Source organism: Metopolophium dirhodum, chromosome 7 (assembly GCF_019925205.1).
Source record: "Metopolophium dirhodum isolate CAU chromosome 7, ASM1992520v1, whole genome shotgun sequence".
Lineage (NCBI taxonomy): Eukaryota > Metazoa > Arthropoda > Insecta > Hemiptera > Aphididae > Metopolophium > Metopolophium dirhodum.
This window is the reverse complement of record NC_083566.1, coordinates 25,988,641-26,002,037: the sequence shown is the minus strand read 5'-3', so window position 1 is coordinate 26,002,037 and position 13,397 is coordinate 25,988,641. Positions and strand designations below refer to the sequence as shown.

General features: G+C 27.0%; 1 protein-coding gene across 2 annotated transcripts in view; it reads right to left on the bottom strand.

Annotated features, from left to right (window-relative positions):
• LOC132948352 (cyclic nucleotide-gated cation channel alpha-3) overlaps window positions 1–13,397 on the bottom strand; it is a 124,501-nt gene that overhangs the window by 14,983 nt on the left and 96,121 nt on the right. For both annotated transcript variants that reach the window (XM_061018780.1, XM_061018781.1), the window contains exon 3: window positions 1,817–2,001. In XM_061018780.1, the coding sequence (XP_060874763.1) occupies window positions 1,817–2,001 (185 nt within the window). The remainder of the gene's footprint in view (window positions 1–1,816; window positions 2,002–13,397) is intronic.

Genomic DNA, 13,397 nt, shown 5'->3' with positions numbered 1-13,397 from the left:
TTAAACAGTAATTATAAGTAGACTCAATACTTGAAATGAGTTATGTGTAAATTAACCCTAATGGTTAAATACAATATTATTAAACATAGAAACGTAATCAGCTTATTCACCATGTTTAACCTTTCGATACATACAAATCTCATTCAAAAACAATTTAACGATACCTCTTGATATTAATTAGTTACGTAAACCCGCTAATTTCGCATTAATATAATTAATCAGTTATAATTATTAACCGAAAGATAATAATAGTACAAAATACGTCAATGTTTTAATTATCCTATTTAAATTATCCGGTTGGATAATATATAATATAGTTAGGAGCATTAAATAATATTTCATTTTTACACAAAGAATACAAATTGTTATATTATTATTATCGCAGGTATAAGATTGTTTATACACAATAATACCTACGATTATAATCTGTAGAAAATAAACTCTTTTAGTAGGTTGGTGGTATATACGCTGAATTCACGTTACAGTTGATTCACATTTGATATTTTTGCTAAGTAATTTATCTTTGCCAATACAAATATCCCGAGACAGAAATAATTGTATTGAACAAATAAATAATAACACATCTATGTTTTTATTTGAGTGGTCAACAAGAATAGCAGCGGTTAATGGTATCCAGAGAGTGAGTTCACAGGGAGAATTCATTTCAACTCCCTACACAACTCATTCTAGAAGTTATTCGGGCACGTACGTACAGCATCGTGTTCAGTAGTGGTGGAAAACGTGGTCTAGTAACTTATAAAATACATCTATTGTTCTCTTTTTCCACCATAAAATGAAGATTTCTGGACTAGATTCGATTTAATCGCCAACACTATATAGTCTCTGGTCAAATGCAACTTGACTGCGAATAAAACAATATTGTTTCTGAGTAGGTACAAAATAAACACCAACCCTTTATTAATGTAAAATCGTGAAATTTTTAATTCCGTCAATTTTAAAATAAGATTAAATGTATTCAAACTTTTCAATCATGATAATTAACGTTTTGAGTTTAACGAATCTACCAATATAAGATAACATCATTAATGTACCTATTTCATACTTTAATTTTGTTATTAGCTCATATTTAAATAAATTCAAGTCGATAATGGCGTAATGTAACTAATTAATAGACTTAAGGGATGTTCTCTAATGTCCATGTAATATTATAATAATTAATCGAAATTGTCTTGATTATCAAATTTCTTTTTTTCTTTTCAAATAATACTTTTCATATTATTATTATAGTATACATTTTGTTTTACAACCCAAAAATAAATTTTAAACCAGTTTGGAAATTAAAATATTATAAAATCAAAATATAAATAAATTGAAGACGATTAAACTTACTATATCTGGTACTGACAATTTAATTAATATTTACCAGTCCATACAGTTACCATATAGTTATGTTTTGCATTGATTTAATATACAATATGTATTTTAAAACCTTTAAATAGTAGAAAAAATAATATTTAATAATTTACTGACATAAAAATATGATTGTACCTATTTAGATTAAAAATTTTATTATTTATTTGTTGATGAATAGGTTTACCATGAACTACGATGATCGATTTTTGAAGAATACATTTTTTCTGGTAGTTATTATATTAATTTATTTTGTATTTGGATATATTTTGTATAACTTGTAAATAGTATAGTATAAATAACTATTAAAATCATAAGAAAAAAATTATTTGAAATAACCAGAGTGCATTTCCGTAAGTACTTACATAAATATTTTAAGTGGTTGGCTTTAGACTTATTATTTATTAAAAAAAAAAAAAAAACCGTAAAAAGTGATTAAACTGACCTGAGGTGGTTTTCGACTTACGCCGAATCTACATCCTACTAAGTCGAGTAAGCTTTGTCGGCCAGCAGAGAGCCTAAGTGATTCGACACTGGATTTAGTACCGAATCTTACTGGACTCCCAGTATCTAATCTCGTGCCAGATATGCTAAGTCGTTCGCCAATCCGCCCTGTGCTGGTGATTGTTCCTGAAAAAGTGAAAACCAATTTTTAGAAATGATATAAAAAAGTATCAATTTATTACAGAGTTGGAAGTGGTATAATAACAAGTCTCATTATATTATTATTTAAACATAAACTAAACAATTATTAAGTACCATTACATTCAAAGATCTGTTCATCAAAAAATGCCCGAGCGATTAATTTTCTACCGATCAGTATGCTTAATAATTTATTTTGTATATTGCATATTGCACTTTTAAAACAGTGTTAAAAATAGATACCTACCTATATTTAAGTTTTTAATCACATATTGTACATTATATTATTACATTATTTTGTAAAAAACTTTAGAGACTTTAAAATAATTTATCAATTTATATTTTGTATGAAGAAAAAGAAATTCATTGAAAAAGTTGTATTTATTCTAAAGAAAGATGGAAAGGATTCATATTTATTGCCAGTCGTTTTGACGGTCTGGAAAAACAAACGGATATGGTTTATGACCGTAACGTTTTGGACCCTTCCGGCCAAACGTTATTATTTGCGCTTTTTGCTATTTATCATGCTTTTTTTTAACTTTGATCCTATGTTGTTTTTCCCCTTCGCCCTAGTTTGTAATGTGATTTTTTGTAGTAAGGGGGGGTGGAAAGAGAATTGTATAACAAATAATATAAAAGAGGAAATTGATCCAAAACAGAAATGAAAAATGCATATGTCTTTTTTATCCTAAGGCTTCATAAATACTAAGTTCATTATAAACACAGAAAAATTATTATATTCTAAAGAATGTGTAGTCATTTATAAAACACAAAACTAAATCAGTGATCTTTCAAGAGAAAAATTGTTGACACAATATTGTTTCATAATTATTATTACAATAGACTTATCTAATAAATAATAATTAATAACCAAAATATAATAACTATAAAAGATCGGGAACACACGTCAGTGGCTGTTAGTTGTCGAGAAGGTTTTGAGCATATCTGGTAATTTAGTTAGTTATGTGTGTGGTAAATTTGAATTCAATTTAAAGTTATTGTACTCGAACAAACGATAATGAATGATGGTAACGGGTGGACACGCACATATTTCTAAGGATATTTTATGTTGGATTATAATTATATTACTATTAGTATTTTACTTTCTTGATTTTTAATCAAGTAAGTATGGAAATTGAAATAAAAAAAGTCTGAATTTTGAAAACTTCAACAATTTGTGTTAAATAGAAAAATAATAAATATGTAACTCAGTAATGATAAGTAGGTAGATAATTTAGCTAGCTATAATATAAAATATTAATGAGAGGGATTTGATATCAAACTCAAGCAGTCAAGCGGTAAACCACTTGAATTCATAAAAATGATAAATGTGGAATAAAAATGTTATTTTTCGCTAGATTTTCATTTAGCGAGGTAGATTTCCGAAACTGGAGAACAGATTTTGTTGTTTGGGATCTTGTTAGATTCACATTGGATAGGAGAAGTGCAATGAAGATTTTCAGAACTTTATCTCCAATCGTTAATTCACTACAAAGCTGTAAAGTTGAAAAACATCAAAAAACGCCCAATAAAATTTGTTTTATTTTTTTTCTAATGTTCTGTAGTGAATTAACTATTAAAGATAAAGTTCTGAAAATCTTCACTGCATTTCTCCTAAACAATGCAAATCTAACAAGACCTCAAACAACGAAATCCGCTCACCGGTTTCGGAGATCTATCTCACTAAATGACAATGAAAATGATTTTTACATGCCGATCCCTGACTTGGCAAGCGTTTTTTTATTAGGTAATATTTTGAACTAATTTTTGACAAAAACTTGTCAATAAATCAACTATACGTATATAGTAATTATTATTGTTAATATACCAGATCATGATAATATGGAGTATACTATTAGTATAAAATAATATTTAGACTGCAGGTCTAAACGATAAACGAGTAGTACGATAAATGTTCATTTGAATTAGAATAATATAACTATAGAGACAATGAACGCTTTATCAAAAATGTAAGTCACTGCAGTAATTTATTAATTTGCATTAAGAGGAAATAGGAAGAAGCCTTCTTAGCTATATTTTCTGCGGCAGGTTGGAATTACTGAGATTGATGGTCGGCCCGAGTATATCTTTGCGTTTTAGCCTTTAGGACATTTACAAACTGCCAAAAGAATTATGCAGAAAATGCACGAGATATCAAAGTCCCTATCGCAACCCTCTGCCAACAAAATCCTTACATATAAAGAGAAAATCCGTTACGGTTAACAAAATGAGAAACCGTTGCCAAGACGATGTACTGCATAAGATAACACGCTTTAAATGTGTTCAAGTATATAGCAATAAGAATACATTTTAATGATTATTAGCAAAGACATGCTCATTTAGTCAAGTATCACTGTAGATTATAATATTATATAACAACAAATATCATAAATTATCATTTGATTTTAAACATACAAGTGTCACTATACTCGTAGATACAATTTTAAAAAGTTGATAAAATTAAAACATTTAAAGTTTTGTGAGTAGTTGAAAACAGTAATTTATTTTAAATTGTATTTATATTTCAGGAAATAACTTTTGGGCAGATTGAAAAATTAGTTATTTGTAAGGTAACCAGTCTTATAAAAAATACTTTTGAAGAAGTATTAAGATACTAATACTAGTATTCGATTAACAAGTATTTAAATATATTTTACGAATATTCACTAATTATTTGAAGACAAATACATGTTTTTTTTTTAATTGTATGTATATAATTTATTTATGTAGGTATATCAATACCAATATCTACCTCATAAGCAATAATTCTTTTTTTAAATTTCATTAATTGTATAAATTATATTCTGTGAAACTATACGTTTATACTATATTATATTATAACTTTTTTTCCAAAAAACAATACCTAGTACAATAAATTACTCTCGGAAATATCTAAACCAACTATAACGGATAGAGAATAATTATGATTATTGATTATATTACCAATATCGTTTCAATGAAAACAATATTACCTATATTTATTGATGATCAAATTGTTGTGAAAAATAATTAACAAAACGGATTTTTTGGTATCTAATACAAGAAGGTTTTTAAATTTTGTTAAAAAATACTTTTAAAAATTGTATTTAGAATACCATAAAAATACTTCAAAAAGTATTCGAACACTTTACAAGACTGATGTAAGTAACATAAGTAAAAGTATTTAAATAATTATAATAATAGATAAACAAATAAATAATTAATAAACAGTCAAAATATATAAAAAGAATACCTATGTGATATGAAAGTATATAGTGACGGTAATAAACAATAGGTTAGGTCTTAGGTTAGGTTCATTTTTAACAATTTATTAATTTAAAATAATGATATTTATAAAATTTGTACTTTTAAATTTCGTAATCCATCTATTTATTGAGTTTCTTTTTAAATTTCTGAATTTAACAAAATGACGAACATTATTTTATTATTATCACATTGATTGTAATTTGTAATATAGACTATAAAGTATAAAGAACATATTACCATCATAAACACTTTGGTATTTATTTTAAAAGTTGTTTGTAAAACTCTTAGTATCATTGGAATTTTGCTAAATACAGACAGTACCTTATATTAATATTAATCCGTAAAATCAATTTGACGTGACCCCATTCTTATTTTAAAAAACATATTTAAATTACAAAAACGTGTTTGAATAAAGAATAATATGACTAGTTTCTCCACTATTTTAGTTTTTAATGTAATGTAAATCATCGTCATCTGTGGTTGAATTCTGTGTTTTAAAATCGATCGCAGTTGATGATATTGCAATATTATCGCGTTAGGTTATTTCAAAAATATTTTTCCTCTTTCCGACAACACAGATATTTACCTATATTTCCCTGTTCATATCCATACGTATTTCGTATTCACAACATATTCAATTATTGTCCTTTCTTTGTGCATAGTAACAAAATGTTCGACATCTTGAATGGGAAATAATACAGACGGTGAGCAAAATAAATTGAAACCCAGTGGTGGACGATAGGTTGGCTGTGGTATACAGTATATTATACTGGTATCTGGCATCTGCTACCGGCCGTGGAGGCATGTGGGACGTAAGAATTCGATCTACGAGTCGTGTCTTTGGAGGGAGCATAGACTTTGCGTTTTCGTTTAATAACAGTAGTACTTAATAAGAACAACTCAAAAATATCATCCAAACACCAAATACAATTTACTGATATCAGATATGATGATTTCATATTGCTACAGCGTGTGTTGTCAATTTATTATCAACATCGTCATCATCGTTGTCATCGTATGGCCATAATAATATTGTTTGCACTATGCAGGCTAGAAGATTTCAACTCGATAACTTTCTACCAGCTTATATTTATTACGAGCGAAGTCTTCACCAGCTATTCTTATAGCTAGACAGTGAGAATTCGTCACCAACATTTTGTATTATTAAAAAAAGGGTCATATTTTTTTTCAACCATTATATTACGCATATTGGCTGTTTATAGTATTTTGCCATGTCGTAGATTTATTTCTCGTCTAGGAGACATACCTACCTATACGGATAATATATCATGGAGATAATTTATTTTGAATCCATCATTTTATTACAAAACACTGTTAGAGACGGTTTTCTGTTCCAATCAATAAACAGTGTGTCCTATTTTATAAAATGGATTCGATCCTGTCCGGGTTTCCTACCTAAATAGACCTATATTTCGCCAACTGTACGGACTATTCTTCTGAAGACATATTTGAATTCGTCATGACATTTACTCGTAAACGACTTTCTTACATTTTTAATTCATTTTTTTACTTCAATATTATTAACATTTAACATATTTTGAATACTAAGAGATTTAAAATGTTAATAATATTTTAGAAAAATTAATTAAAAAATGTAAAAAAGTAGTTTTCAAGTAAATGCCATGACAAATTCAAATATGTATTCAGAAATTGTATTGAATAAAATATAGATTAGTTGATACAGTTGGCAAAAAAAAGATTGATACTTTTGACCAAAAAATACAAAAAAAATAATTTATACACAGTAGTCATACTCAAACAGTCAAACACATTAATGATTACTTAATACTTACTACACATTTACACGATCTTCATGCACGCAAATAGAAAATTGTCTATAATAAACTTCTTAAAAACGTTCGGTATCGAATCACTTTAAAGAGAACGTGTGCATCAGTGGATAATATTCTATAATAATTGCCTATATAGATTAATTTAGATACAATTCAAATTATGTAAATCAACGTCAATCACCTTGTTTTTGACGCATTTTAATACAAAACATACAAACAAAATACTTGTACATTTCGTTTGACGTATTTTGTTGTTATGGGTCTAATTATTTGTATTTCAAGAACAACCCTTATAGCCTATATTAATTATTGTATTCATCAATTATGGGTTACTGGTTAATACTTATTGGCAATAACTTATAACCTAAGTGGCTATGTCCTATTATTTTTAGTAATTACTAATTACTATCATGACTTTTTTTTTAAAAATATTGAAAATGTTCACATATATAAATTCTATTTATTTATGGAACTTTAAATTGTATTATTACATCCTATAAGAGTAATATTGCAAACAGCAGGGATCCACTCAGAATCTTTTTTGAATCCAATGATTTATGGTTTTCAAAAATGTAAAATAATAATTAATAGTGCACCACTATCCTGATATAAACTGGTGGAAAAGAGACTATTCTATATAATTAGGTATTTTTTGTATTCAATATAGCCACATTATTACAATTTGAATATTATTTTTGATAATTTTAATGGTAAACATTATACCAGTTTAGATATTCTCAGTTGGGATATAAAACTTTGTGCTACCGAATTTCTCAAAAAAAAAAAAAAAAACAGTCAGTGGAGTGACTGTAACAATTTTGTCATAGTTCATTTTTTTATGTTATATATAATGAATAATTATGAATGCAATGATCTTAGAAATGTGTCATTATTTGTCAGTCATCGCACATCATTTTTTGTAGCAGTATTAATAATTATGCTCCAAATTTTAACCATACTTAGAAAGAGGTCTCTGATAGCAAATTTTATTTAGTTGATACTTTTGGAGGTCAAAAATAAAATTTTTCAGTAATTTTAAAATAGTCGGAAAAATAAAACAAAAAAAACCATACAAAAATGTGAATATTTACGTAACAACTAATTTTAACAAAAACAATTTTGTTTTTTGTTTTAATTTTAAAATGAATAAGTAATCGTAGATATAAATACTTAGATTGTACACAACATTTTTTTTTGGCATTTTAATCAAAATAATTGGCGCTTATTGATCCATTTAAAGACATTTAAAATTGTAGTTTTTTTCCTATAAACTGTGTTGATAACGATCAAACAGCTTGAAGATTTAAAACAAGGATTATCATAATATTTTATTCTTATAGTAATATTAAAAAAATAATGTAAATACATAATTTATATATTATGTATTACTCATATTATTATAGTTTTTACATATTTTTCTCATCTGATAGGCGATAGTGTTAATCTGTTATATAATTTCAATGTAACTATAAACGGTAATAGTAGGTATAGTGAAAGTGAAAAGTTTACACTTAAGACTTGACATATACTATTATAATCGAAAAAGCAATTTTATTGTGGATCAATATTATAATATTTATTAGTTATTACTGAAAATATAATAATACCGTTAACAATACTTTATGTATCTACCTACTTAAATGGTTATATTATATAAATTTCAAATTTACTGTAAGGCACTAATGTACAATACCTATGGTGACTTTTACTATTTTAATGTAAGTATACCTACCTATTATTATACTAGCAGAGTAATAAGATGTAAGTACATAATTTTATTTATCCAATCTACTCAAAATTATGATATTTAAATCGTCACAAATATTTAGAAAATCATATTATGACGTGTAGTTTATTAATCACTGTGTAAAATCATATCACATTATTTCCGTTTTTACAGTTTCAAACACAGTACACATACTTGATGTAGCGTAATGGTAATGCTCGATGAAGATTCGAAATCATCGAAGGATTTATCTTTATTCTTTACAACGAGTTATTGTTGTTAGCACTGACGTGAAAAGCACTCCCAAATAATATTAACACAGTGGATTTGATTCGCTAGACATCTGTCAAATATGAGTTGTTGTATACCAACATTTTCGAAAGAATGCATCGGAAAATTTTATAAAATGATGCTTCTGGAACAAAATTTAACTTATAGCGACCTAAAGAAAAAGTTTAAAACAGTATTTAAAGTAAACATGTTTTTATCAGATATTTTTTTGTGAATTTCAAGACGTAATTTTAATTTGTTGTAAGTTGTTGGGTATTAAGAGTTAAGACAAACTTTACCAACATTAGTTCTGGAACTGTGATTTAATTTTAAACTAGGTCGAGATTTATTATTTACATGATTATTTTCTTCTTTATACTGTGATGAGTAATAAATTAATTACTATTTCAGATAGAATCTATTTATGAAAACAATATTTGAAAAAAAGTCTTATATTTAATTTATTTTTGAGTAAATTTAAGATTTTTTACTGTAACAAGTTTTAAATAATTATTACTCCTACAAATAATACCTATACAATATTATGATAATTCTCTAATGACTATTAGGAAAATTTCATTATGTGTATAAAATATAATAAAACTTTAAAACTCATCCACGAATATTATTTTTAATAGCCAAACTAGCTAAAATCGTTATTCTTTGTTTGAATATCAAATTTCGTCCAAATTTGAACTTAAAAAAATCTATTAAAAAAACTTTGTAATTATGTTTTGTAGATTTTTTGGAGACAGTATGAACTACTTGTTAGAAACTCTGTTACACATTTTTAATTACAAAATAATTTGCAAGTTTTTATTACATTTTGTAAAGTGCTGATAAAAAGAAATCGTGCATTATAATGTCATGTATCTTTAATATTTTTCAAGCTTTGACCCTAAAAAAAATGTATTTGATATTTATATAAAAAAACACATATCATTGTAAATACAATACATTCATCATTCCACTCGGAATCTAAAAATGATTTATTATGAAATACAATAAAATTGTTAATTATCTGTATAATCTTAAAATAAAAGGAATCTTGTAATTTATTCGGAGAAACAAAAACAGATTTTATTATTTTATGCAATAGTGTAATGTTGTAAGTTTCTAAAATAAATATTTTTCATTTAAATCTTCAATTTTATTGGGATTTGATCTTCAAATGTCTTAAGGAAAATTTTGAAAATATGTATTTTCTATACATATAAATTACTGTAAGGTTATATGGAACTTTGTATTACATTTTCAAATAATTTGACTGAGATAAAATATATCGACGAAATATTATCATGTTTATATAATATAGAGGAAATTCTATAGGATAAACGTTTTGTAGTACGAACGCCAACATTTGTAACGTTGAAAAGGTTGAAATTCGTAAGCGCTTGGTGCGGTATGTAAATTAATCGTGGCATATTATATTTCGAGACATAATATAGATATTCTAACGGTTATAATTTTAAACAAAATCAATATAGGTACTTTTGATTAACAAACTTAAGTCAAAATCATAGACAAGTAAGTAAAGTTAAGTATTGATTATAATAAATAACTAGACTACTAAAGGGCCCGTGAGATTCGCGTTAAAAAGCGGAAAGCGGAAAAAATATAAACAAACTCAACCACGGTCCGTGGTTATTGGAACTGAACAGACAAAACGCTGGATCATGGCGTTTGCAAACGTTTACTTCATATTCCTTAGCAAACAGACATCCGAATTTCTCTGTTATCAAACGTTACCAACGTTTACCGCTATAGAATTTCCTCTTCCTATACATAAATTATCATAATTATGTAACTTTTAATATAGAAATATAAATAAATAACTAGGTTATTAGATAATATTAAAGTATAAGTAAAGGCGGTATTTTTATAGTTGTTTATAGTTTAATTTAAATATAAGTCAGTATTTAGTTGAAACAAGAATACAAGTACCTAATAAACAATATAACTCATTAAGAGTAGGTATTCATAATAAAAATACTATTCATTAGTTTAACCCAAAACATAATCCACATGTTGTTTTTTTTGAAAACAAACTGCTTATTTATGGGATAGTTATAAATTAACATTAGGTAAACTACATAAGAATTTAACTTTTATTAATTGAGACGAGTATTTTACAGTAAGTACGTGCGGGTTGAATATTCTATTTTAGCGATATAGCTCACGAATTACTTCTGCGCCATTGCGGCTCAAACAGCTGATACTGAGATGTACGTCGAGCTGTTAGTGTTCGAAAACGGCGAGAGCTCTAACCCGACTAACTTTAGTTGATTCAAATGTGGTGGCTATAATTGCAATTGTAATTTGGATTGGACGTACCTACATAATATTATAATAATATGTTTGTGTAGACTATAAAGTATATATTATTATAATAGACGTACCTATAATAATTTACGTGGTCTATTAGTATAAACTATAATGTGATCAATGCGATTATCGTCCAGATTCGACGGCGATGCATTATGTACGACCATACACGGTGGCCTTTGTCATTCAAACGTTTATCTTTCGTGGACTTGGGCAAAAGTTAACGACGCGGTGAATTTTTCTTGTCGAGTTTATATTATGTGAAAAACTTAAGTAGGAAACCAGCAGTGTGCGTACGTGCCGGTGCCGCGTCCGTTTAACGTCATCAGGAAAAACGAGTGTACGTTATATACGTTTATTGTATATATATAAATATATATTATAATGGTGTGTACATGACGTACGTAAGACCGACACACAGTTAGTTGTTGTTTTTGTTGCTGCTGTTATATAGGTCCTATATATATATATACAAAGTCAAAACTCGTTGCCGAAACTTTGGTGCTGTTTTATATTTAAGTTGCACACACACACACACACACACACGCATGCGATTAATCAACGTTTTAACGCTCGTGTTGTAGTCCTGTCTACCACTTTTTACCCCATTCACCATTTCCCGTATTTAAGAACCTCAGAATCAAGTCTTCTCCCATGTGGTTAGGTTAGGACATACCGCAGTCCCGGGCATGTTTTATTCTATTCATAAATTCATAATAATATATTTATTGCGCGTACAACATCTTTGTACCTGACGTCTGTTAACAACGTTGTCTCCTCGTTGTCTCCTCGTTGTCTCCTCCCCTATGATGACGATGATTCAATTATTGGAGACAATTTGACGTTTAAATGTTGTAACGCAAGAAGTTCCATCACTGGATGGAATTTTCCTTCAAGCCTCCAACCCATCAACTTTCACAGCGCTTATACATATTGTAAAAAACTCATTTACAGATTGTATAAATAAATATTATAACAAAAAAAAAAATGTAACGCAATAATCAAATCTAAGTTTATCAAAATTTGAATTTTTAAAACTCATAAAAAAATGAATGTGAGCTTACATTTAACTTTTATTTTTAACTCCAATAACACAAATCTATGTATCTCGTATTAAATTTCAAAAGTGTTTATTTGGCCGAGCATTACATTTTTATCATTATTTATAGAAAAAAATCAAGAAATTCTACTTCGTCTCCTACTTATATTGTAGTTAACATTTTCAATTTTAATAGTTAAGTCTTGAAAATTGAAAATGGTATACTTTTTTTTTTACAGATAGCTTAAAATCTTAAATATAGATAATAAGTATGCATAATTTTTGTATCTTATAGACATTTCCAACTAAAACTTTTACAAATTGGATATTTAACGAAAAATAATTTTTTTTTAGCTATTTTGTAGTAATTAATCATTTTTTTTTTGACACAGGACACTCCTTATTCAGTACCTATGGAAAATCTCAAGAATTGGAAAATGGACTTTAACTATATTAAAAAATTGTCAAATCAGAATTTGAATAAATGAAAAAATGGGAATGAAAATTATTGGTAAATAGATTATGTGAGTTGTTTTTAGAAGAAATTAGTTCAACCTATAAAATATAGATATACTATAAATTGTCACTTATAAAATATATAGGCTGACAGTATTATAATATGTAATCTAATATTTGTGATGTTTTTGGCAAAAATTAGTACCTATTACCGTATTACTAGTATAAGTTTTATATAGGTACCTAATAGTAATATAAATCAGCGTGTTTTTACCAATTATTAAGAATAGTACTAGAGATTTTTTACTTTTGGGGTACCAACTAGACTTACTTTCCTATCAGAAAATATATTTAAGTTGAAAATGGAAGAATTTTTTCTACTGTAAAAAGTGTCTTCAGACACAAAAAAAAACAAAACACACACACACACACACATTATTGTAAAATCAATACATTCTTTGCTCCGCTTAGAATCTAAAATGTGCTACGAAATTATTAAATATTTACA